Source organism: Urocitellus parryii, chromosome 13 (assembly GCF_045843805.1).
Source record: "Urocitellus parryii isolate mUroPar1 chromosome 13, mUroPar1.hap1, whole genome shotgun sequence".
NCBI lineage: Eukaryota > Metazoa > Chordata > Mammalia > Rodentia > Sciuridae > Urocitellus > Urocitellus parryii.
Genome location: NC_135543.1, coordinates 66302532 through 66329899, shown reverse-complemented (window position 1 = coordinate 66329899; position 27368 = coordinate 66302532). Strand labels below are relative to the sequence as shown.

At 39.0% G+C, this 27368-nt stretch overlaps 1 protein-coding gene across 2 annotated transcripts; it reads left to right on the top strand.

Annotated features, from left to right (window-relative positions):
- The first annotated feature begins 528 nt into the window (after positions 1 to 528).
- Nol8 (nucleolar protein 8) lies at positions 529 to 25922 on the top strand. 2 transcript variants are annotated; one of them, XM_026406918.2, is made up of 16 exons: positions 529 to 689; positions 1189 to 1251; positions 2589 to 2667; positions 5242 to 5377; positions 6083 to 6151; positions 7163 to 8971; positions 10291 to 10404; positions 10895 to 11017; positions 11280 to 11370; positions 13372 to 13510; positions 14164 to 14241; positions 16641 to 16912; positions 17993 to 18122; positions 18903 to 18973; positions 24029 to 24108; positions 24804 to 25922. In XM_026406918.2, exons 1-16 carry the CDS (start codon positions 551 to 553, stop codon positions 24852 to 24854), a joined length of 3444 nt encoding a protein of 1147 aa, XP_026262703.2. In that variant the 5' UTR covers positions 529 to 550; the 3' UTR covers positions 24855 to 25922. The 2 variants fall into 2 exon arrangements, with proteins under 2 accessions (XP_026262703.2, XP_077648347.1); XM_077792221.1 differs by lacking the exons at positions 529 to 689; positions 1189 to 1251; positions 2589 to 2667; ... (2 more) ...; positions 24029 to 24108; positions 24804 to 25922 and adding an exon at positions 20680 to 20816 and having other exon boundaries at positions 7164 to 8971.
- Positions 25923 to 27368: the final 1446 nt, after the last annotated feature.

Sequence of the window (27368 nt, the reverse complement as noted above, 5' to 3'; positions counted from 1 at the left end):
TATAGACACATAGTAAAAAAGCAAGTCTTCGTGCCTGAACAGCACTTTGCAGCACTTTTATTGTGCATAATATTGTAATTGCAGTATTGGTTTACTCCTCTTGTGGGTGTGGAGCTTCAGGATGGAGATGTGACTTTCCTCCCTTAGCATATGAACTGCCGCATCCTACATTTGTCAGCCTTGGTTAAAGTGACAAAAAGAATGTATGAAGGAAGGAAAAAAGAACACCGAAAAATAAGTAAACAAGTAAATGAAAAGAGACAGTATATAATAGTTGTGGTCATTTAAAAGGAATATTATGTGTGTTCCTGTGATTGTGTAAGTGTGCAGGTGCTGTTCCAAATGCATTCAGGAAGAATTGGTATGTAGTCCTTGAGCAGAATCTCCAGAGAGATACAATAGGAAGTGAAGCATGCATCCAGAAGACCAATTTGGCATGTAGGCTCAGGGGAGAAGGAGTTATGTTTGAGGAGAACTATGGGAAAGAACTTCTCCATATACAGAAAATTACTTTTCCCACTAGAACATACCAAGTGTATGCCCAACCTTCATGAAAGCCAACAAAGAAACCAAGCGCCTTTTTGTGGGTGGCCTTGGCCAGGCCATTTCGGAGACAGATCTACAAAATCAGTTCAGCAGATTTGGAGAAGTTTCTGATGTGGAGATCATCACACGGAAAGATGACCAAGGTAAATTTATAATCCTTCACTGGATGGTTACAGGCAGACATGGGTTAAATATTACAAGATAAAGCAACCCCAGCAGTAAATATTAGCTCTGAACACTGAAAATGATATGTAATGCCCTGGAGGTATTATATGTGATATGAAACTTGTTCACAATTGCTGAAATCAGAAAAATTCTAAAACATGATATCAGAAAGGTCTTAACATCCAGTTTTGAGAATTAACATTCTAAATCTGTTAAATGTTCTATTATGTAGAGTATCACTAATATATGATCCAGATGTTTCCTTATCTGGTCACTTAATTTTCTTTTCCTTATTCATTTTGTTTTGGAATATTTTGATGATGATGCTTAGAAAAGTTCAATCTTTGTATCCAATGAAAAACAACATTTGTCTTTGAAATAATAAGTTTCTAAAAACTGATCTTTTAAACTTAGAAAGTTAATTTTCACATTATTCTCTGGATAATATTTAAAATAAACTTATTTTTATTTTCTTAGGAAACCCACAGAAAATCTTTGCATATATTAACATCAAAGTAGCAGAAGCAGATCTGAAAAAATGTAAGATGGTCATTATTTTTTATATTGTCTGCTTGTTGGCATCACTGTGTAATTTGAAGTAACTTTGGTTCTAAATCTAAACCTCAACAGACACTTCTAAGTCATACAAAAGAACAACTATGATTAAGAGGATTCTGGTATTCTACATTTCTGCTGATTAGGTCAATTCCATTTATGTCAGCAGACCTGTAGTAGCACAATGGTAATGAGTTTGCTCAAAAACTGGTATTCTCAAATAATTTTGAAGGGGCCAAAATTTCACAGAAAGTGCCTGCTAGAAATCTCTCTGTCACACTTCTCTATTCATTTCTTGGGTAGCTAATCTTTGTCATTAAATATTCTGAGGAGGGGGCATTAGAATATACAGTTGTAAGATACTATGGTATCTCTTGATATGATTTAGTAAACTGAATACTGAGGGTGAATACTGACTGTCAAAGAGGAAGGAGAGGGCAAGAATCCATAATACTGCTGATACAGTAATGAATTCTAGTTACTTAGGGGTCAAAAAGTCAAAGACACTGAAAAGTGAGTAAAAGGAACATATGATAGAGGAAGAAGGCTATCAGTCTTATAGTTTTGTTTGCCAAAATATTATTCAGGGAGGAAGTTGTGTGACAGATAGGAAAACTTGTGTTTAAGAACACATTAGCTCTGCTAATTTGATCTGTGGCAAATTATTTGAACTTCTAAGCCCCAGTTTGCTTTTCTAGTGAATGAAAAATATAATGCCTTATAATATTCCTGTGATGGTTAAACTAAATTTATGCTTAGTATGGTGCCTAACATATAAAATTCTGTTGATGGTTGTTATAAAGCTGGTAGCAGATGTTTAGAAAAACTGGCTACTGTGTTATAACAGTACTAACAGTTCAGACACTTGCAGTTATTTGTGTGTTACACGTTGATAATTGGTATGAGGTAATAAGTAAAAGGTGCTCCCAGGATTCTCAGATGTCCTCTTTTCACCCTGACCACTTACCACTTTCATAGTTAGAAAATAACAAGGAAATAGTAAATGTCAGTTATTCACTAGAGGTTCCTGACATTAGTTTATAAACAAATTTCAAACAAATTTTGCTTTACAGTTTACATGTTTCCTTATTCTAGTCTCTTGGTAACGTTGAGATAGGAAGTAAAAGGAAATTTCTGGTAAGTGGTCAGGATAGATGGAAGCCTAGGCTTCCTGTCTCTAGGTCACATTTTCTTTTTGTGTGTGTGTGTTTGTGTGTGTGTTTCTTTTAACAAGTCTACTTTTCTTGGTACTAAATTACTAAAAAGAAAGCATTACATTTTTGAATTGCTATGTACTTGGGTAGTAATTCTTTACCTTTTAGGTATGTCTGTTTTAAATAAAACAAAATGGAAAGGTGGAACACTACAAATTCAGCTAGCAAAAGAAAGCTTTTTGCACAGGTAAGTTTTTTCCATATAAATTTAAACCCCATTTCTTTATTTTCAAAATTTTTATTTTTTTTTTAGTTTTTGCAGTATGAGGATTGAATCCAGAATCTTGCCCATCTTAGGCAAGCACTGTCACAGAGCTACATCCCCATCCCTAAACCCAATATCATTTATTGGTTTTATATATTCACTTAATTTATTTGAAATTATCAAGCAATATAGTACTAGTAAATTTATATTAGTAAATATATATTAGTAAAAAATATATATATCTGAAATTCCTCTCAACTCTGACTCTCCTTAGCCCAGACCCCATTAAAAAAGAATTCCATGCATTTACATGTGTATATGTTAAGATATTTATGTATCTAAGTGCTGTGGCACATGCCTGTAATCCTAGTGGCTTGGTAGAAAGTTCAAAGCCAACTTTAGCAACTTAGTGAGGCCCTAAGGAACTTAGTGAGACCCTGTCTCAAAAAATAAAAAGGACTGGAGTGTGTTCAATGGTTAGGTGCCCCTGGGTTCAATCCCTGGTACAAAAAAAAAAGTGTATGTGTACACACACACTTATTTTCTCTTTTCACATAACCTTCTGTGGCAATATAGCCTCCCCTTTTTTCCTAATACCAGTTAGTACAGAACATGGCTGTGCTGCAGTGTAGTTGGTCCTTCCGACTGATGGACATTTAGAGTGTGTTATAGTTTAGATATGAGGTGTCACATGTGAGACAGTGCTCAGGTTTAGAGGTGAAATGATTGGGTTATAAAAGCCCTCACCCAGTGAGTTAATCTCTTAATAGGGATAAACTGAATGGTAACTGAAGGCAGGTAAGGTATGGCTGGAGAAGGTAGCTCACTGGAGATGTCCCTGGCAAGGAAAATTCTCTCTCTGCTTCGTGATACCATGTTCCCAACTGCTTTCCTCAACCACACTCTTCCACCATGATATTCTGCCTTACCCTGAGCCCCCAAACAATGGAGCCAGCCTTCAATGGAGTGAGACCATTGAAACCATGAGCTCCAAAATAAACTTTTCCTCCTCTAATTGTTCTTATCAAGTCTTTCAGTCATAGCAATGAAAAAGCTGACTAACCAAAACAGAGTGTTTGCACTTTTTCATGATTATAGGTACTCCTTGAGGATGTCTCCTGCATGTGCACAAGTGTTTCTCTGGGATTTATGACAAAAAGTAGAGTTGCTGAGTCTCAGTGTTATGTACATTTAAATTTTAATAGACATGGATTTTTCACTGCTAATGCTAGCATCATACTAAAATATAAAAGTAATAGGAGATACCCAAATAAGAGTATTTATGCAGGTAATTTAAGAATAAGATAGTTTAACAACCATTGACATTTTTAAAAGTATAAAGGTGATTTTTCAGGAAGAAAAGACTGTATTAGCTTGGGAACTCTTCAATAGGAAACATTTTTAAGAATATACTAATGGAGTGACTAGGAGAGTTAATAAGATTATTCTAGACAAGAAAAGATACAGTCTAAAACAAGCAGCAAACAGCTTACTGGAGGCATGTTTTGAGGGACTGCTCTTACAGAAAGGTAAGTATTAGATTTTGTTCTTCATCTGGGGGCCTCTGACTATGAACAGGGTAGTCATGTACTTTTCGTTCATTCTGCATCACTTAGGTACTACCACGTAGGCCTGGGACTCTGTGCTGAGCAGGGAGAGCACATGGTGCTGCTGCCCTGAACTATATGTACAGATAGGCCCAAGGAACACATCTGGGTGGTAGAACATAAAGAGATAGACTAGAAACAAAGAGGCCACTGAGCATTGATCAGAGCAGTTGTCCACACCTGAGTGAGGTGAATTGGAAGGTCAGGATGGCATTCTCTTTATTAGGAAGATAGAAACCAGCAAGACTTAACAAATTGGGCTCTAAAAACACCTCTTCCTCACAGGGGAGAGTGGAGAGAGAGAGGATATGAAAAGTGTCCAGGATTTATAAGTTGAAAGGGGAAAATTGAGCAAGTTTGTGATCCACGTCTTGGTCTTGCATGAACGGGAACTGAGATATCTGCTGGATTGGAGCACAGGCGTTGGAGTGAATGGCAGAGGCTGGGAGGCTGACTAGAGAGGGTGGTCAGGAGGAAAGAAGCCTCCATGCTCAGCCCTCCACTGCTCAGTTGCCTACAGCAGGGGACTGGTAAATAAAACAGATTTATGCAATGTGTATAGTAGGGCAATAACAGTGGTGTTTTCAAAAAATGTATAATGATAGAAAAAAGATTACCCAACAATACCTATAGGATTATTTATATTACACTTTTAAATGTATATATTTATATTTAGAACAAAACAGATAAAATTTAAACCATAGGATATGAGATGAGGAACATATTTGGTTTTCTTCATTTTTCCATGTTTTTTATTTTTTCTATAATGAAAATCTATGTTTAGAAAATAATAAAGGTCATTATACTATCAACAAAGTTTTTTGTTTTATTTTGGTTTTTAATGCTATGAGATGTTTAGAATGCTCATTTGAGTTCACTTGAAGGAAAATAACCATTTCGAATGAGTGATTATTTTACCTGTTTTATTTATATTTTCCCTTTGACCCAGATTGGCCCAAGAGAGAGAAGAAGTGAAATCAAAAAAAGAAAAATCAACAACAGGCAATACCAATGTGTCGGAAAAGATGGGAGGGATAGATTTCCAAATGAAAGCTGTGCCAGGAACAGAAGTACCAGGGCACAAAGTGAGTCTCTTCTGATAGCCTGAACCAACCCAGGAACCGAACACCTGAGACCATGTTATTTTTGTATGTCATGTCTTAAGCCAATAGCATTTTTCCCCTTGCTATAAAGAAATTAACATAGATCACGTGTTCTAATTCTTAAGATACATGTATGACTCTTAAGTTAGCATAGTTCCCCATCATTTTAGAGAAATAAAAAGCAGAAACAGATAAAAGCTGTCTCCTAAAGGACAGGTAGTAAGAAGTATAGGCAGCTTCCATGTTTGGCTTTTTAGTAGCTAATGTTTTTTCTTTTCTTTTTTTCTATTTTATTTTTTTAAATATATATTTTCCAGTTATAGTTGGACACAATACCTTTATTTTATTTATTTATTTTTATGTGGTGCTGAGGATCCAACTCAGGGCCTTGCATGGGCTAAGCGAGCACTCTACTGCTGAGCCACAACCCCAGCCCTAGTGTTTTTTATATAATAATCTCCATCGTATGTTTGGATTTGATATCTGCTCCAAATTTTCTTTCTTTTTTTTTCCTTTTGTAGATTTTCTCTTTGAGAATTCTTGTTTCGTTATTAGAAAACTAAACCCAACAATAATAATGATTCACTATAAATTCAACTTTTTAAAAATTATATTTATTTATTGTTTCTTTATTAATTTTTAATTTGTGACACATATTATAACACTTATTATTATTATTTTTTTTAGAATTGGGTTGTAAGTAAGTTTGGAAGAGTCTTACCTGTTCTTCACCTGAAGAATCAACATAAACGTAAAATATCCTTTGTGATTTGCTTCTCAGAATGACTGTTATTTACTAGAGTGATGAATACTTGCAAAACACATTTACATTATTACTGCCTCTATTAGTAAATCTTCAGTGTTTATTTAATAGTTTGTATGTTCCCATTTTGAAGACAAGATAATTAGATAATAATAAGAGAATGTCATGAGATTTTATATAATTAAGTAATATGAATGATGAATGCCGAAAGAGAAGTTTTATTTATCAGATTATACATCTTATTGCATATGGGTTCACGATCATTGCAAAAGGAGTTATAGAACAGTAAGAGGAAAAGGGCCTATTGTTAAAGAAGGCTTAAGGAGAATTGAGGTAGGTCTTGAGTTAATAGTAAAGTGGTAGAAAGTAGTCTTAGAGGAAAATTATAGATATAAGTATAGAGAACTGGGTACAGTGGCCCACATCTATAATCCTAGCTACTCAGAAGGCTAAGGCAGGAGGATCGCATATTCAAGGCCAGTCTTGGCAACTTTTGAGACCCTGTCTCAAAATGAAAAGTGAAAAAGAGATGGGGATGTAGCCTAGTCGTAGAGTACCTCTGGGTTCAATCCTCAGTACTACCAAAAAAAAGAAAAAGAAAGAGAAAAAGAAAAATGTAGACTGGCAGGAGAATGGTCAGTGGAAAAACAGTAGGCAAATTCTGTGCCTATTCAGTTTGATCACGTGGAGACCTTGAAGAACTGATGTCATGGGATTCTTTGTAGAAGGTGTGTTTATATTGTCTGGATTTGCTGTAGTATCTATAAAGTTCAAGTAATTTGCCAACTGATAATGGTGGTACTTGGTTTTAACTCTGGAAATGTTTTAGAAGGCTTCATTTCATAGATCATGAAAATTTACTGTGGAGTCCCTGTTTTGTTTGATAAGAAACTGAGAGCAAGATAAAATAAACAATGTGCTTGAGATTAAACAATATTCTTTTTGTTTCACATAGATGTCCCTAACACCTAGTGCTTTTGCTTTGTTCCTTGACTCTGGGTAACATCATGAAATATGATCCGTCAAAATACTGCCACAACCTAAAGAAGATAGGAGAAGATTTTACAAATACCACTCCTATAACTAGCCTCACTTGGGAATTGGAAGGAGGTAATGACCCTATGAGTAAGAAACGTCGAGGAGAGTTCTCTGACTTTCATGGCCCTCCCAAGAAGACTATAAAAGTACAAAAGTGCAAGGGTTCCACTGTGAGTCCAAGGACCAATCTCGAAACAGAGAATAATAGCACATCAACCCAGAAAATGCCTTGCGCTTCTGTTATTCCCAAATCATCCCCTGTACCTAATTCTGGTTCTCAAAAACTTCAAAATGTACCTTTTCAGACTTTTGGTTTGGAAACTGCCAGGAAGAGAAATAGCATGTCTGATGATGATATTGATTCTGAGGATGAATTAAGAATGCTGATTGCAGAAGAGGAAAACTTACAGAGAAGTAAATGGTCCTCAATAAATGAATCTGAAAATGATCTTTTTGAAGTTGTAAGAGATGATTTCAAATCAGATGTTCACAAATTTCATTCTTTAGCAGGGCTAGGAGTTAAAAACATCTCTCACTGTGTTAGTGACAGAATTATGGGAAGTGACCATGAATATGATTCAGGAGATACAGATGAAATCATTGCAATGAAACAAAACATTAGTAAGGTCAAAAATAGTGCAGAGATTTCACAAACAGAAAAACCTATGCACAACAAAACTTTGAAAAAGAAAGAGATTTTCAATCATTGTAATAAAATACAAAAAAGAGAAAACAAGAAAGAGTCAGCTGTCAGTAATGGAGTGAAGCCTCTAAGTCATAAATCTTCATCTGACTCCAGCAGCAGTGATGATGAAGACAGTGAAGGAGATGAGGAGTATAACGCCATCATGAAAAACTGTCCCCGTGTGAATCTCACTTTAGCTGATTTGGAACAGTTGGCTGGCAGTGATCTGGTGGTACCAGAAGATTCTGAGAGCGATGGCCCAGAAACCAAGTTTGACAGAGCCTCCAAGAGACCCAAGACACCCCGTGCCCTTGGCCGAAGCCGACAGTGCATTCATCCTGAGGAAATTGTGGCTTCCCTTTTAGAGGAAGAGAAAACCTGTGACAAGCAGAAACCAAAGGAAAACAACTTAAAGCCCAAATTCCAGGCATTCAGGGGTGTAGGCTATCTCTATGGAAAGGAATCAGTGAAAAAAACCTTGAAAGAGAGTGTGGACTCTAACAATATAAATGAAGATCAGAGTTCCTTAAAACTGGAGGATTCCAGTAGCATTTCCATTGAAAATGAGTCCCTACGTCTTAATGGTTCATCAAGCAAACTGACTTCACAGCAATGTGCCAAGACAATAAATAGCCCAAATCACACTCCACCTCAAAAAAGACAGTTCAGTTTTGAGACCCAATATCACAAGGTAGTTTCCCCTAGCAGTTCAAAAAAGGGAGCTATAGATTCTATTTCTAGTCTGATGCCATTAAAAGGTAAAAAATCCTTAAGTCTTAGTGCAAAGATGCACAAAATAGGCATTGATAAAGACAGTTGCCATGGTACCAAAAAGACAGACGAAGCTTCTGAGGAAGAGGGTTCTGATTCAAGCAGCCTCACTTCTCTTGAGAAATTGCCAACCCTCTCTTCCAGAAAAGATGCTCAGGAAAGCACAGCAGATTTCTCACTTTCTGTTAGTAGTTCAGCAAGTGCGACTGGTAAGAATAAGTATGCTGAAGACAATCAGAGACGTTTGGCAGCCTTGGAAGCAAGGCAGAAAGCAAAAGAAGTGAAGAAGAAACTGGTCCACGATGCCCTAGCCAATTTGGTGAGTGTATTGTCTTTTTTTTTTTTTTTCCTTTTTATGTTTTTTTAGTTGTAAATAGACACAATACCTTTATTTTCTTTGTTTTTAATGTGGTGCTGGGAATCAAACCCAGTGCCTCACACATGCAGTGCAAATGCTCTACCACTGAGCCACAATCCCAGCCCCAGGTGAGTGTATTTTCAATCTATGCATTTAATAACAACACTCTGGAAGTTCAGCTTTTCCTTCCTATGCAGGTAGGTGTGCCTCCTAAGAGCTCTTTGTCTTCTTGGCATTCACCACTTTTCATGTTTTTTTGTCCTTAAGTTAGAAACTTGTATCACCCTAAAAATTTAGCGTATTCCTAAGGTATTGAAATTAAATATTAGTATTTACCTAAAACATTTTAAATTTATTTGAAGTTTTCTTCAGGGCCGGGGATATAGCTCAGTGCTTTCCTAGCATGGGGCCCTGGATTCAATCCCCAGCAACAACAACAAAAATCCCTAAAATTTTCTTTATTTTTAAATTTCACATAGTGATTACAAAGTGATTTGTAGCTTGCCAAGACTTGCTAAGATTTATTGTAATGAACCTTTGAGAAATGTGAACAGTTAAGTGGGAATTAGGCAGAGGTAAAAGACCAGGAAGGGAGAGGAAAGATGTTCCAGGAAAAGGAAGCACATTTTACAACAGTGAATATTTTCACTCAGACTATGATTTACAGATATATAGAGGTGGCAAGAAATATAGAGGCTGCAGAGGTTGAACTTCACTCCTAAGGCTAAAGAATTTTAGCAGGGAATTGAAGATCAGTTGTATATTTGGAAAAGATTTGGCAAACTATGGCTCTCAGGCCATCCAGACCATGGTCCTGTTATGTATAGCCTTTAAGCTAAGAGTGGTTATTGAATATAGGACAGAGACTATATGTGGCCTGCAGATTCTAAAATATCTACTTTCTGGACCTTTACAGAAAAAGTTTGTGAACCTCTGTTTGGCAGAGATCCTTCAGGACATGACAAAAACAAATAGAATGGGTCAATTCTGGAGATAAGGAAATCCTTTGGAAGGTTGGGGACCAGAACCAGGGCACCAATGGTGGGCATAGATTTAACGATTCCAAGAAGGTCTAGTTGATAGGAGTTGGTGGTCATTGGATATGGAGAGAAAGGAGTTCTAAGTTTCTATCTCAGGCAAATAGCAGATGAGAGTGGCATTCACTAGATAAAAAAAAGGACAGGAAGGAGATGTGGCAGGAGAAAGAGATGATGGATTAGGACTTGGTTAGTGTGAGTTTCTGTTGTCTTAAAATGTGATGCTTCTGATGGCCTCCCCAGGATGGTCGTCCAGAGGATAAGCCAACACACATCATCTTTGGTTCTGACAGTGAAGATGAAACAGAAGAGACAAACACTCAGGAGCAAAGCCGTCCAGGAGAGGAGCTGGTGAAAGTAAGATGTTCCATACATCCTTGTGGACATTTATCTGCTTGGCAGATCCATCTGTCTATTGCATTCCAAGTCTTCCACACAACTTCCAGTTCAGCACAAAGTTCTGGGAGCTGCAGTGAAACTCAGGCCTGCCCAGGCCTCCACACACTCAGATGAGTGGGGTCATAATGATTTTCTCACACATGAACCTCTCTGTGTTCTCCACATCATCTGCAAAGTCACATCACTATCAGTGAAAGACTACAGAAGATGTTCTTGCATGCAGTAACTGCCCCCCAAATCCAGGTAGCATCAGAGAGCCTTGGGATTAATGATACTGGAGTTCAGTTAGAGATTCCTGAGTCAGGAGTTTCTGTCTGATGCATCCTGGTAGATGCATCTGGGTTGTTTTCATTGTTTGTTTGTTTTTTAATGTGGGCAGAAGATTACATTGTAAAGGAGATGCTGATTGCCTCAGTTACTAAACATTTCTGTTTTCTCTATATAACAGGAATCTGTGGGTAAAGCCTCCGGGCAGCTGTTTGGCAGCAGTGATGATGAGGAACTTGATTCAGAGGATGACATTGACAGGTTCAAAATTAAACTTCAATTTGAGGGCAAAGCTGGACAGAAGGTTAGTGAACACTAAAAACAGAAAAATGTGTAGCATATCTTGGTTTTCAATATTAAACTTCAGATAAATGCAGCAGACTTTGACACATATTTCATCATTGGGAAATAGGAAGCAAATCCTCTCTAATTCTCTGATTGGGCAGGTGAGGTTGTGCAAATGTTAACAATGTGAATTTCAGAGTGTGGGGAAGTGCACCTGAAGTCCTGTTTAGAAGCAATGTCTTGGGAACATGGTTATCAATTGTGTGTTCTTGTCTGTTTAGCTCCTGGATTTACAATCGCACTTTGGCAATGATGACAGGTTCCGCTTGGACTCTCGATTTCTGGAGAGTGACAGTGAAGAGGAACAGGAAGGTAAATGCTTCATTGTCCCAATAGTCCTGATGTAGAGAAGTCATCCAGCATACCTCCTTTGTTTAACCTGAAGAAACTCTACACACCAAGACATTGAATTGAGTTTCTAATTAAATGTTTTGTCAAGTTAACTTAATATTTCTTAAGTTTTTTGTACATTTTTATTCTGTAAAATTTTATTCCTTGAAGCTGACAAATAGGACAGGAGTAGAAAGCATTCACCAAAGATAACATATTCCTACATCCTATTCCTGGCATGAGAGAAGGTGGCCAAGGCCCTTCCTTGGGAATTGTATTTGTAGTGCCTCAGGTTTGGGGTTGGCCTTGGAAGATAATTAAGTCCAACTTGACTCTTTCTAATAAAGAGTCTTCGTCTTCCTCTGGTGTGCATACCAGGTATCTGTTTTTTAAAAAGCATAGGATCATGGAATGCCATTCTATGGAATTTATCCTTACTTGGTAAATCTAAAAGTAAATGCCAAATTGATCTTTACCTGGATAAATCTAAGAGGAACAGGGCTTTTAGAAGCATGTTGATCCTACTTCCTGTGCCATTTTTCATAGCAGTGTTTCAACACATTATCTAGAAGACTATCTATTCTCATCCTTTTAAAGACCTGATCTACACGACCACTGTGAATAACCTCAGCCTCAGAACCTCTGTCCTTATCTTCCTTGTCTTGTTTTATTCTCCTTCCTGAGTTAACTAACCTAATGTGCATCTTAATCTCACAACTTGTACTTCCTGTCACCCCATTTCTCAAATAGTCTATTATTGTTTGATCCTATCAGTGCTTTAAAGTGATTATTATCAACACTATACATTTTGGGAAACCAAGGTTCAATGGGGCTTATGAATAAATTCTTCAGGGTTCACACCAACTTGCTTCCAAACCAACATTTGACTTTCGGATCTTTGTACAATCCTGTATTGAAAGCACAAGAATGAATAGAATCTTGAGAAGAGCCCATGTTCAGAAATTACATAGCTGTGACGGTAGAGGTTACTTTCTTGAGTTCTTCCACTTTTGTGGAACAACTTCCTGTCCAGTGACACTTTTCCAGGTAGCACCCTCCTCAGCTGGCCTGCTCCCCTTGTTAATGTTGATCATCCTTTTTGAAATTTTTTTACCTTTGTGGCCAATGAAGCATATTATCTATGTAGGGTCTTAAAGGCTTAGACTCCTTTCATGTTTCTGTTATCCAAACTCGGTATTTGACTCTGTTCTCTGTGTCCATTTCTGGTAGTTGAGGGTAGCAGCTGACAGTGTTCAGTGATGCCTCATGTGTATGAGAAATAGAGCTTTCTTCCTGCTATACTTTTTTACTGAATCAAAGACTGAATAACTGTCCATTTTAATCTGTCACACTAACAGTCACTAAAATAACTATCTTTTACTGTTCTTATAAATTTTAGACCTAAATGTAATCAAGATCACATTTTTAGAATGTTAAAAGAAATCAAAGGGTCTATAATCACTTTTGTGTTAGTATCTTACCATATTACATTTTTTGATCTTTGCCTTGAAAATTTCAGGCTTCTGCTGGGCACAGTGGTACATTCCTATAATACCAGCTCTTCAGCAAGCTGAAGTCAGAGAATCACATATATGAGGCCAGCATCAGCAAATTAGATCCTGACTCAGAATAAAATTAAAAAGGACCAGGGATACTATAGCTCAGTGGTGGAGCACTGTTTAATGTTCATAAAGCCATAAATTCAATCTCCAGCACTGCAAAAATTTAAAAATTTAGAATTGCCACTGAAGTCCAGATTTCATTTTTATAATCACAAATAAAAATAGAACATTTTGTTTGCTGGTGATGCAACTTCTGGGTTTGTTGTACCATGAGGGTCTTGTAGGTAGAAAGGTTAGCAGAATGTGTCAACTTTTTATCTCAGTGTGCTTCAGACATATTATGGTGATTGGTAAAGCTTTTGATGATTGAGATTTCTCAAGCTGTTTATCAAGATATAATAATTATTTTTTTTCCTTAAAGAGGTAAATGAAAAGAAAACTGCTGAGGAAGAAGAGCTTGCTGCAGAAAAAAAGAAAGCCTTAAATGTTGCACAAAGTGTTTTGCACATCAGCTTGAACAATCCTACAAGCAAAGGATCAGTAGCTGCTAAGAAATTTAAGTATGCTTTATATTCTAGCCTATTCCAATGTATTTTCCTTTGCCATAAATGCCTTCTTGATCACAATTTAAAGTTATGTCTTAATCTATTAATTTTTGGGTAGTGCTTGAGATCACTAGGCAATCCCTTTACCACGAAACTACCATCCCCAACCCAGATGGCTAATTTTTAATTTCCTGTGAGGATATGTTGACAATTTGTATCAGATTCTTAGAAATATTCTTATTTTGACCCAGTGATTCACTTCAAACATGTAATTTAGACAGATTGGTGTCATCAAACCCATGTAATTCCATCATCCAACTTTGACAGTCACCAAAACATAACCAGTTTTCTCTTCTATACATTTGTTTAATCTGCCATACTCAGTGAAGTATTTAATGCAAATTCCACATAGTATGTCATTTTATCTGTATTTATTTTAGGATGTTTAAAATAATTCTTAAGATTAAAACAAGATCCAGGGAAACTCAAAATTTCGTAATTTTAAAATATTGTTTCTAACAAGGTCCTAATTTGTCTTCTTTCATACCATTAGCTTCATTTTGGCTAACATTGGTATGCTTCATGTTGAATTATAATTTGCTATTAATTTTTTGTATTAGTGTTCTGATTGATTTCTCTCTTCCATGCTTTTGTTTTTTTTAACATAGGGACATCATTCGTTATGATCCAACAAGGCATGATCATGCCACTTATGAAAGAAAAAAAGATGATAAACCAAAAGAAAGGTAAATTAAGCTACTTTTTACCTTAGGTAGCTTCTGAAACTGCTTAGCTCTAATGCTTTCAAGCTCCATAAACACCCTGTTGTTTGAGCAGTTGAATTTTCTTAGCTCTATCTAAAGCATTAACAAAAGATTTATCTATTTATTTCTGGTACTAGAAATTGAACCCAAGGGCTTTTAACCCCTGAGCCACATCCCCAGACCTTTTTATTTCGAGACAGTGTCTTGCCAAGTTGCTTATGGCCTCCCTAAATTGCTAAGACTGGTCTTGAACTTGCAATCCTCCTGTATTAGCCTCCCAAGCTGCTGGGATTACAGGCTTGTGCCACCCCACCCACCCAGCACACTTCTTCTTTCTTTCTTTCTTTCTTTTTTTTTTTTTTTTTTTTTTTTTTTGTGTGTGTGTGTGGTGCTGGGGATTGAGCACAGGGCCTTGTGCATGCGAGGCAAGCATTCTACAACTAAGCTATATCCCCAGCCTGACTTTTTCATTTTTAAAGGGTGGTCTATAAATTATTCCTTAAAGAGTCAGATAGTAGATATGTTAGATTTTGCAAGCCTCTGTTAGGACAACTGCCCTTTACCTTTTTTTTTTTTTTTTTTAACATTTTTTTTAATTTATTTTTTAAGAGAGAGTGAGAGAGGAGAGAGAGAGAGAGAGAGAGAGAGAGAATTTTTAATATTTATTTTTTGGTTCTCGGCAGACACAACATCTTTGTTGGTATGTGGTGCTGAGGATCGAACCCGGGTCGCACGCATGCCAGGCGAGCGTGCTACCGCTTGAGCCACATCCCCAGCCCTGCCCTTTACCCTTGTATCAGAAAAACAGGGAGATGCTTTCCAATAAAACCATTAACAGACACTACAATTTGCCTTTTATATAACTTACATGTCATAAAATCACCCTTATCTCCCTGGTCATTTCAAACTGTAAAAAATATTAATGTGAAGGGGCAGCAGCCTAGATTTGGCCCAGGGGCCATAGTTTGCTACTCCTGCTTTAGATCATGTTTTCCTGGGTGGCATAGATTTGATTTTTGCTTAGAAACCACTTATTAAATTTTATGTCATTTGCCTTCTGGAGATGAGGAATCTTTAAAATCATGATATCTTGGTGCCTATGAAAGAAAAATATATTCCCTTTAGGTTTACTTCTCTCACATTTTATTCTAAGCATCAAGAAGACCCCGTCCAAAAAAAAAAGCCTTCAGCTTTTCTGGGTGTCTCCTTAGCTAGATCAGCTAGATCATCTGGTTAATTGGGTACATTTTCTATTTTCTACAGTAATACAGGTAATGTTGCTGAACTTTTGACCATCATGTAATAGGGATCCACTTTCCTCCAATTTTCAATATCATTTATCATGCTTTTCTGCAATTCCTTACCTGCAACTTCCTCAAGGCCATGTGGTTCCTAATAATGGTTTCTTTAAGATCCTTTAGGCTTTTGCTATATCCTTGTCTCAGAAGTCACATAGTACCACATCTGCCTTCTTTTCTTTGTGAACAGATCACTAAGTCAAGTCCATGCCCAAGGAATGAGGAAATTGCCTTCTACCTCTTGAAAAAAGTATCAAGGAATTTGAGACCAGTTTTAAAGCCACCACGTGATGGTTCAATCAAAATGGCCTGAAGCTATTCATGTGATGCTCTTTTTTAGAGCTCAGTTTCATAGGAGATACATCCATCTTAAAACCTAGCCAAGTGGTTTATTTTATGAAGTATAAACAGTTTCTTTCTTTGAGATGACCTTCACCATTAAAATGGTTATTTAGGACATCCTGTTCAATTTTAAGTAATACATTAAGAACTTCTTGCCTGGTCTTATACATGGAGTGGACTAATCTAGGAAAAAGGATTTTAATCTTTTCATTAGCTGAAAACTCAATATTGAAAATGACCATGTAACTTTCTATATAAGATCAAAGAGAAAAGCATATTCATCCCTAACTGCAGAACAAATTTATGACAACATAAAAATCTGATTTCAAGAGACTAAGCACATTTATGTTTCACTTCTAAAACTGAATGATAATTAATTGATGACCCATCACTTTCTTAAAACTCACAGAATTTTGGAACTTAAAATGATCTGAGAAGTCATTTGATATAACAGGTTCATTTCAAAGACATGGAAACAGGCCCACTGAGGCTAAATGATTTCTCTATTTACAGGTAACAGTTTAAGTATAATTTTGGAAACATGGTTTAGAGGATAAAAGGAGAATATGATTCATGCTAAATATTTGCATTTTTTGTGCTTATTGGTCAAGATACTTTGGATATTTTTAGTTGTTAAAAGGATGAAATTAAAGTTATCCTAGGAGTTTACCTTTTCTGATTATTAGAAACTTTCCAAAACTTTTTTCTTTGTAACATATGTACCTGTATATGTCATTGTAGTAAAGCAAAGCGGAAAAAGAAAAGGGAGGAAGCGGAGAAGCTACCTGAGGTGTCTAAGGAAATGTATTACAACATTGCTACGAATTTGAAAGAAATATTCCAAAATACAAAAGATACCAGTGAAAAGGACGAAGGGACAGCCTGGAACCTGGACTGTGGTGGAGATAAAACCGAGGAAATTGATAATGCTACAGCTCTGACAAGTGGGACTGAGCAGCCCAGCGGGTTCATGTTCTCCTTCTTTGATTCAGACGTTAAAGATGTAAAGGAAGGTATTTTCCGTTTTCCCCCCTCACTTTTTCATTTCAAGCAGATTAAACTTAATTGATTGAGTCTCCCTTAAGTTTAGTGGATTTACAATTATCTGAGATTCAGTGCTGCGTGACCATAATTGTGATGCTCCTGAGACGTGAAAGAAACTATTTTTGCATTTAAGCGAGCAAACTTGTAGTCAGCTGTCATATGAAGGGAGGAAATATGTCATATGAAGCCAGGGAATAATGTACCACATCCCTTCTTCTACATATGAAGTTGTCAAGAAGTAAAGTAAATCATTTAATTAACTCCATGTCTCAAATGCAGTTGGAAATGCATGAGTCGTGGAGAATTAATGTTGCATATGACAGGAGAAAGAAATAGGTAACCTTGGTTTAATACAAATGAGCTATGTCATCAATATATCAGTATGCCAATTATTTCTAAGTTTATTTTTGACAATTTTCAGAACCTAAAAGAAAGAAGAATAAACACCAGTTTTTAGTTGTTGTTTTTCTCTTTTTTTTTTCCACCCTACTTTGGGAGATTTATCTCTAAAACCCCAGGTGAAAATAAACTGTTCTTTAGGAGACTGTTCTTTTCCTAATTTTAAGATAATCGTGTTGAAGTTTTCAGAATATTCACTATAAAAAAGCATGACCTATCCAGAAGAATACAGGCACAACTAACTGCAGTGATTCTACTTTAAATATTGGCACATAAAATAGTATACATGTGTTGAGCAAATATATGTCAAATGTCAGCTCTGTGATAACTCCAAAAGTATTTCAAAAATTATAAATAAGACATGATGTGCTCCACTTATTTTATGTTCTTGTCTTGTTCATTTGAGCATTATGGTTAGCCCTAAACTGTTGAGTGTTGAGTAGAGTTGATGCAAATGTTAAATATATATGTATATAATGTTAAATATATATATATATATATATATATATACATATATGTATTTATACAAGAGATAGATAGATACTGGGGGTTAAACCCAGGCACACTCTACCACTAGGCTATACCCCACTCCTTTTATGTATCTTAGTTGCTCATTTGTGCCATCACCTTTTATTTTCATAACCATATAGAGACTTATAAAGTTGAAGCAGTGAAATCTGGGAAGACTATCTGGAAGGGAAACCCTCATTTCCAAGACAGCAGCAGTTCAGAAGAAGAAGATGTTACTGAAGAAACGGATCACAGAAAGTCCAGCCCTGGGTAAGCATTTTGTTTGTATACGGGTATACTTTGTGATTTGTGAAAATCTGAGTTAGACATGCTAGAAGTATTTTGTTAAGTATCTAGGCTTCTCTTTGTAGGACAACTTTATTTTCTTTTCTCAGCTTCTTCGATATGCCTTTTTATAGTGGGGAGTGTGATTCCTTTTTCTTGAGATTTCCATAGAATTGGGAGGGAGATAAAATACGCCCAAAGCTATAGCTCAGTAAATGAGCGCACCACAAAACAGGAAAAAAACAACAACAACAAAAAAACAGATGACCATTAATGGGCAGGTTGAACTAATAACTTAAAAAAAAAAAAAATATATATATATATATATACACACACACACACACACACACACACGTGTGTGTGTATATACATGTGCATATACATGCATATATAAAATATACACATGTACACACATACACACACCCAAGGAATTGAGCCTGATGGTAAAGTTACTGGATCCTGAGGTTGTCTGGGTGCCTTCCCAAAGGGAACACTGGCAAACAGTGTTGCGATGGTGGGAGTGACAGCATCAACAACAACCAGAGTGGAAAGGTAGAATTTGTATGTAAGTCCTCATTATCAAAGCTTTAGTTAGAAGAGAATTTTGAATGGAGAAGGGGCAGGGTCATTTTAACTCAAGGCAAAATGAGGAAAACAAAGCAGCTATATTTAAGAAATAGTTTATATTTTCAATGTAAATATTTCCTCTTAAATATTCAAAAGTAAACTAACCAACACCTGTCTTTTTCTCCCTCCCCTTTTCAGAGAAGCATCAGTACCTGAAAAAGGGACCACTAGATTTTTTTTTTTCTCTAGGAATGATGAAAGACTTCATGGTAAGTCCTTTTTTCTGTTAAGTGATATAGTATAGCTCTGATCACACACTCTTGTATGATAACTGGCATCTAGAGATTCTGGCCTTCTGTAGTAGACTGATGCGAGTTGACTTGTAAAGCTCTCAGAACTGAGGGCTCCTCGGTGTCCATGTTCCTTGCTCATTCGTTATCATCCATAAGGGCTTGTTTTGTTATAGGAACTTGCCAGTCTGTCAACATTAAAAAAAAAAACAAACAAACAAAATCAAGGTTTTAGTACCCTAAAAGTCCACATAAAAACTCAAAAGCTGATGGCGAACTCCTTACTTCTTAAAGCCTAGGCACAAACAGAAACAAAGTTATGTTACAGTAAAAGACATGTGAACAGTAATTGAAAGAACGTTCAAGGCTTGCCATCAGGAAAAAATGCCCGTTTCTTGAGGAACAGCTCTGCAAATTTATAGAGCCGGGGGTGGTCTGACAGTTGGCATGGGGTGCTTTTTGATTGGTGGGTAAGGATCAGGTGAGCCAGCAGGGCTAGTCTGATTGGGTAAGGATCAGGTGAGCCAGCAGGGCTAGTCTGATTGGTGGGTAAGGATCATGTGAGCCAGCAGGGCTCACCATTGGATTGCAGGATCATTTGAGCCAGCAGGGCTCACCATTGGATGGCTTTTCTTGGGGGATGGAGAAGTTAGTCTTTGGAGCCGTGGCAACTCCCAACATTCCCCCCTCTTTGTTATTAAATGAGAGTGGGTGTCGACTCATTCTGGCTGCCTCCTGCTGAAATGGGGTGGTGTGGGAGAAAGAGAGGAGGGAAGTAAGGAGCCCCCACAGGAGGGCAGAGAAGACAGGTATCAACAAAGGTTCCATGCCACCACAGATCCATGATGACGTCAGTCCATTCGGCATAGGTCTCGATTGGAGGTACCATCAGTAGCCAGGAGTTGGTAATTCCTGAGGAGAAGCTGGTTAAAAGCTTGATTAGAAATTTTACTCACTTGAGTCTGAATGAACTTTATGATGGGGGAAGGAACAGGCACAGGGAGTTTTTATAGCCCAAATCTAATGGGGTCTCTGGGTCTGCAAGCTGCCGTGTTGGCCCAAGGGGGGGTTAAGTGTTCGACCTTGAGCAGGAGCTTGGGCGTTTGGGCTTAAAGCAAACAGGTGATAAAGAACCAGACAGGGTTTGAGAAGCCAGGTCAAACTGCAACTAACTTTGTTTGGCATGCCCTGCAGACCAGCCTGTCCTGCGCCTAACACCCTCAATTCCACTCTTCATTCCTAGTCAATCCAGCTCCCTCCCCTCTCTATTAAGGCTGCTCTTCAAGCTTTCTCCTACTAGGGTGTACCAGCTTGCTTCTCTCTTTGCCTTTCTCGAAGGCAGCCAAGGGAGGACGGTGGCCCATTGTTACCATATTTCCCTTTGAGAGCAGTCAGATCTATCCAGGTTTTATGTGAAACACCTCAACTTTAAATACTGATACTTGAAATTCTTACAAAACTGGGAGGGTAAACAAAACACACATGTTCCTCCTTAGGCCCAGAAAGCAACTGGTAAAGTGCTCTCTCATGATCACACTTATTCAGGGGGTTACCATGCTCTGGACACCTACGTAGTTTGTCAGAAGGACAACACACAACGGTCCCACTACCAGCCAGATTCAAGCAAGTGGGGGGTGGGATCTGGCTGGAGGGGGCCCTTAGGGTCACTTGCCTTGAATCTTCAGACATAGGGAGAAGAGAGGACCCAAGAGGGGCCAGAAATGAGGCGGAGCATTGACAAGAGTACTTAATGACAGGTGACAATTGTTGGCTCTTCTGATGAAGATGTAGGAGTGCTGGGCTTAAGCCTGGAAATATGAATCCACAGGGTAAGCTGGTTATTAGGTAGTTTGAGTTTGGCTGCTAAGGGAGTGCACATAATCACCTGAGCAGGACTCTCCCATTTTGGTTTTAGAGGGGGGTTTTTCTCCCAGTGGGCAATAGTAAACAAGTTGACCAGGTGTTAGGAGGTAGGGTTTTGAAAGAGACTGAGGTCAGGAAGGAGCCAGTCTTGATAGCACCAGAGTTCAGAGTGTAGATGGAAGAGGAGGGGCAGGGCATAGGTTTCGGAGATGGGTAGGGGTTCTATAAGCAATCCGGGAGGAACGAGAGGAAGGTCATACATGACTTCGAAAGGTGAGAGATTAGAAGGCTTCTTTGGCAAGGCTCTAATGCACAATAAAGCCAAAGGGAGCACCTTTACCCAGTCCAATCTTAATTCATGGTGAGCTTGGTGTGAGGGTCTCTTTAAGGGACCGATTGGTCCTTTCAACCTTTCCGGAAGCCTGGTGGCGGTAAGGGCAATGAAAATGCCAAGGGAGTGATAGCACGTGAGCCAGTCCCTGAGTTATCTGCGAGGTGAATTCTGGGCCATTGTCTGATTGGTTAGAAGTGGGCATCCCAAAATGGGGGATTCTGTGAGTAAGCAACAGACCAACTACTGTAGAGGCCTGCTTGTTAGAAGTCGGAGAGGCTTCAACCCATCCCGAAAAAGTATCTACTAATACAAGAAGATATTTTATGTTTTTTATTCGTGGCATGTTGGTGAAATCAATCTGCCAGTCTGCAGCCGGGGTATGACCACGGGCCTGATGAGAAGGGAAAGGTTTAGGTTTTAATGGATATTGGTGTTGGTATTGGTTCTCTGGCAGATATGACAAGTGGAAGTGATCTGTTGTAGGAGGGTCTTATGGCATGGGGAAAGGGTGAAAAAGGAGTGAAGGAAAGTAGTGAGACTCTGAACCAGACGAGGTCTGAAGAGGGCAGGGGTCCCTCAGAAATGGTGGTAGGGCAGGGTAAAATCGTGTCTAATACCTCCAGGCATTTGTGGACAGGATCTTGTGAGGGAGAAGATGGGAGGAGGGATGCAGGGTTTCAAGGACTGAGACAAGGAGGGATAGAACTCTGAAAGGAGGAAGTCACTGTAGCCCCTTGTAAGTGAGGAAATCCTTAGCGGGAAGCCAAAGGTAAGCTTAAGTGCTTCTTTCTGGAGGTCATGGGCTGCTGCTAGGGCTCTGAGGCATGGGGGCCAGCCCCTGACGGTGGGGTTGGATAGGTAGGCCACTGGTGCAAATGTGGGGACATCCTGACCCAGAACGCCCAGACTTTGTCCCTGTTTTTACATAGAGGGTGAAGGGTCAGGAGAGGTCAGGGAGATGCAGGGCAGGTTTGAGCTGCAGAGATTGGTCGTCACCAAATCCTGACAGTCAAAGCTCTCATCCTGGACGGAGACAGACCCATGGGAGACCTTGGCCAAGGCTTTTCGGGACCCCTCCTGGAGAGGCCAGATACTCTCAGGGCCGGAAAGAGGGGAGAGGCAGGGCAAGAGAGTAAGGGTAAGCGTCTGTCTAGCGGCCAAGTCTTAAAGGTGAGAGGACTAGGACTTTCGAATCTGCCCAAGGAAGGAGTCCCTGAGGGCCACCATAGCCTTAAAGGCTGTGGTGGGGTGCTTTCCTCCCCGCAGGTGGGCAAAGAGATTTGCTGGACGATAATCATCATATTGCAAGAGGGTGGATTTGGGGCACTGGGGTGAAAAGATTGGAGGCCGGAGGCCAAGGTTTGTCCAAAGAGGTGTGGACTATCAAGATCCCTGAGGAGGGACAGTCCAGATTAAAGGCAAAAAGATATCCTTTAAATCTATGACCAAGAAGTGGGTGGCAGTGTGGGGGATCTGAGACAGCAGGGTGTATGGGTTGGGAACCAAAGGATGTATGGGCCTAAAGGAGGTGTTGATGAGTTGTAGGTAGGACCTGTTGGGCTTTTCTCCCGCTAGTTTGGGAGTATTCTAAGGGGAATGAGCAGGACGGAGGTACTCCTTGCTAAGAAAGTCCTAAATAATGGGTTGTAGGCCCAGAAGAGCTTTTGTGGACAGGGGGTATTGATCCTGATTAGGGAAGGTGTTAGGATCTTTGAGATGAATGTTAACTGCTAGGCAGGAAATGGTGGAGGGGGTGTGGGTATCCTAAACAATCACCAGGTTAGTATGGTGTTTCATGTCAGCCTCACAAGTGGAGCAGAATGGCCAGTCTTCTTCCAAAAGGGGGCCTGACTGATGCCAGGAGCCCGGATGTTGATTGTTGTATTGAATTTAGAGAGAATATCTCGCTGAGCAAAGGAACTGGACATTGGGGCATAACTAGGAACATCTGAGAGAATGGGAAATTGTCTATGGAACAGAGTAATAGGGGAGTCTTTCTTGGATAGATGGTCTTTCCTCCTACCCGACAATAGGAGAGGTGGACGGCACTGTTTGCCCCAGAATTCTGTCAGGACTGAGAAGTTAGCCTGGTGTCAAGGAGAAAGTCAACCTTGTATCCATTCACCTGAATCCGCACCCTGGGTTCCTGTCTATTGATCGGGGACAAGGACCCAAGGCTCCATCAATTGATTGCTATGCCCAGAAGGGCAGAGGGTTCCCTGGCCATAGGCCTCCTTTGGGGTCTAGGACAGTCAGAGCCCCAATGACCTTGTTGTTGACATTTAGGGCATGGAGTATGTGGAGTGCATGGTGCGGGGCATGCCCTGGCCCAATGTCCCTCCTTGCCACACTTGAAGCAGGCGCCCAGGGGGGTGTTTTCTGTGGTGGGCGGCCACCCAAGGAAGCACTTTGCTGGTCCTGAGCCAGCAGGGCTAGTCTGATTGGTGGGTAAGGATCAGGTGAGCCAGCAGGGCTAGTCTGATTGGTGGGTAAGGATCAGGTGAGCAGCAGGGCTCACCATTGGATGGCAGGATTATGTGAGCAAGCAGGGCTTACCATTGGACAGTAGGATCATGTGAGCCAGCAGGGCTCACCATTGGATGGCTCTTCTTGGGGTATGGAGAAGTTAGTCTTTGGAGCCAGGGCAACTCCCAACAGCACTATTCTAGCAATGCTACATGTTTGATTTTGAAAGAAAAATATATTTTTGAAAATTTCATAGAAGTTTTTTTAAAAGATCTTAACTAGAATTAGATACCTTAATAATGCCAACTTCAGAATGTTGTCCATTTCAGTAGTAATTTGCTGCCCTGTGTTTCTTGTTTTTCCATTAATAGGTTCTGACATGTTTTGGTGTGGCGTGGGAAGTAATGTTAGCACGAATTCTTGGGAGGCCCGAACAAATAGCTTACGTATGGTGAGTAATTGTTTCTCCATATCATTGTCTCTGAACATAGATAACTGTTCTTTGTGTTAAGATTCCCCTAGTGTGAGAATATTATGAATATGATATGAAAATTTAGAAACAAACAACTGAGAAAAGGATTTAAACTCTCAGAATTATCTCATTGGAGGGAATTTAGAGGTTCATGCATCCCACAGCTGGTACAGGCAGAAAGTCTGGCTATTTAAGTGTTGGGTCCCAGAGTTCATCCAGGTTCATTTTCATTAAGTAACAGGAAATCAAAATTTTTTTGTTTTCTTTTGTTTTTGGTACTAAGGATTGAACTTTGGGGCACTTGACCACTGAGCCACATCCCCAGCCCTGTTTTTGTATTTTATTTAGAGATAGGGTCTCACTGAGTTGCTTAGCAACTTGCCATTGCTGAGGCTGGCTTTGAACTCACATTCATCCTGTCTCCGCCTCCGGAACAGCTGTGATTACTTGGTGGACTGCCACCACACCCTGCTAGGAAATCGGGTTTTTAAAGTCTGAATTATAGTTCCCTGATCTTCTACAGCTAAGAGTTTAAATAGTCCTTATTTATTCCAGTGAGCATTTCCAAAATAGGTTTCTACAGTAAGCTAAAGTTTACTGTATAATTATTGAACACCATGAGAACGATTTGTTTTTATTGTTAACTAAGGCTTCTGGTTTTATTATTTTTCTAGGATTGTCGAAAGAAACATAAAGAAGCCAAAAGGAAAATGAAATCAAAATAGTAAATGTTGGCATTGGTTTTGTTACTGAACGTGAACAATACTGAAGGAAATTGACCCAGAAAATAGTTTTAGACATCAAAGAAGAAATTTCAAAGTGGAAGAAAATTCAAAATCTGGCTTGTTGATTATTATTCTGGTTGCCACCTTTTTCTGTGGAATTCCTCCATATTTCTTCTTAGGTGATTACTTCAAAAAATTAAACTGAGCTGGACACGATGATGTACAACTGAAGTCCCAGCACTCGGGAGGCTAAGGTGTGAAGGTCATTTGAGCCTAGCAATTTGAGACCAGTCTTGACAACACTGAGATCCTATCTCAAAAAAGAAAAAAAAAAAAAATTAAAGGGAACTTTCAAGAAATGAAGTCCATTAAAGTACTTCTTGTATATAACCTCTTTGCCCTCCGTCCTCAGTAAGTAGTGTGCATTTTCTCATGCAAAGTTTGCATGAAGCCTTTTTAAATAAATGATTTATTGTACTTGTGTTTCCCAAGTTAATCTTTATGTTAGTTATAGTATTTGAAATATTTGTTTCTGATTGTACCACAAACATCCACCTCCATTTTGTACTTTTTATTTGACATATCAACTTTGAGTCCTATACTCATTTCCTGATAATGAGCTAACTGAAATGAGAGTTCTGTGAAGACCAGGAAAGGAAGACAGAGAACAGTTTTCCTGTCTCTGGCTTTGAGAAAGTAGGGAGCAATTTATAGAGACAAATCCATCTATCCCAGAATTCAGAAGCTTATGAAAAATACCAGGTATCTTGAAAGATTTTAGTCAAGAGCTGGAGTCAGATTCCCAAGTCCAGAAGCAGGTTTAATATCTCACTAAGTACCCAAACCTGGCTAGGATTCAAGACAGATATGCCTTGTATTAAAATGGGTCTGTACAAAATTGTGTTCCGTAGACAGTTCCAAGGGATTATTATCAAACCATGAGGTGTATATATGTGTGTGTACATATATATGCATGTGTACATATATGTATGTGTGTGTGTGTATATATTTGTCATAATTTTTGGATTTATATCTCGCTTAAATACAAACTGTAAGGGTTGGAATTTCATCAGGTTTGTTAACCATTATATTCCCACTATATAGATCTGTGTCTGGCACATAGTAGATACTCAGTATGTATGTTTTTTAAATAAATGTGATACATATATTAAGTAGCTTAAAGAATCATTCTGGATTCATATGGATCTAAGATTTCAGGTTTGTTTGTGTGAGTGTGTGTTTGTTACTAGGGATTTAACCCAGAGGTTCTTTACCACTGAGCTATGTCCCCAGCCCATCTTTTAAAGTTTGAGTCAGGCTCTGGGTTGCTAAGCCTGGCCTCAAACTTGGCAGTCCTCCTGTATCAGCCTCCCTAAAGACTTCAGACATTAAGGAAAATGGGAACAACCACTCAACAGGATAAATCACATACTTTCTTATCTGTTGCTTCATAGCAAGCCATTCCAATAACAGTAATTTACTTTGTTCACAGATGTGATTTAGTGAGGATTCAAGAGACTGCTTGTCTCTGCTCCACATGGTGTCATAGAAATGGTTCAACTGGGGAGAAGGGATCTACTCAGGTGGCCTGTCTGTTCAGTGCTTGTCCGCAGGCTTCCTCAGGCTCTAATTTCTTAATTTTTGTTTTGATTAACTTTTTCCTAGAGAAGTCTTCCCATACCTTCCAACACTACTTTAGAAATGTGTCTCAGTCCACTTTTTAAACAATCAGACTGGGAATATACCTGTAGGTTTTTCCCCCAGGCATACCTGTCCAGGAGCCCTCTGTCCTTCTCCAATCTGTTTTCTGGACTAGTGGCAGAAATCAACTGAACAGATGGTAACTTAAGAAATGAAAAAACTTTGAACACATTCTAAACACGTCCATTTAACAAAGATATGCAACTATTAAATACATTCCAAGTGATTCAAGAAACTCCTTTGGGAGGAAATTAAGCCTTTTACTCTAATTTGTGATGGACCTAGACCATGGTAACTGTTGAGTAAATGCTAAACAGACATATCAAAATATTCTCAGTTAAAACTTAAGCAAGCGCTTTCTACCTATTCTAGAAGAGTCTCTTTTTTTTCTTTTTAAGTGCAGTAAATCATATAAAGATGGTCATGAAGCCTTTTCATCTGTTCCCTTGCCATTTACCACAGGGAAAGCGGCCTCTGGATTACAGCACAGGCCCCACAGTAGTTAGCAAGCCACTGCTCAGAAGTCTCAGTGTTTTTAGGATGTAAATTTTAACAGTAATTTACATGAAGTGAGATGCAGGCCTTAAATGTCTGGTTAGATGAACGCTGACACGCAAGACAGAGGCCCCCTGTCCTGCCGCAGCTGGGGACGGTGGGGTGCAACCTGAGCCTAGCACGTAAGGCTTCGGGCCAGCCCCGCCCAGGCCTCCGCCTGCGAGCGCCGGGCTCCTCCCCTCGCAGAGCTGCGTTCACGGAGCGCACTGCGGCACAAATTTCGGCCCGTGGGCGTGGCCGGAGTCGTGCCCCTTGCGG

Bases quoted from the DNA above. Each gene is read 5' to 3' on its own strand.
- Nol8 (XM_026406918.2), top strand. From the start codon at position 551: ATGAAAGCCAACAAAGAAACCAAGCGCCTTTTTGTGGGTGGCCTTGGC. The intron at 5,378-6,082 runs GTGAGTCTCTTC...TATTTTTTTTAG, and splicing joins CAGAAGTACCAGGGCACAAA to AATTGGGTTGTAAGTAAGTT. The intron at 18,123-18,902 runs GTAAGCATTTTG...TCCCCTTTTCAG, and splicing joins CACAGAAAGTCCAGCCCTGG to AGAAGCATCAGTACCTGAAA.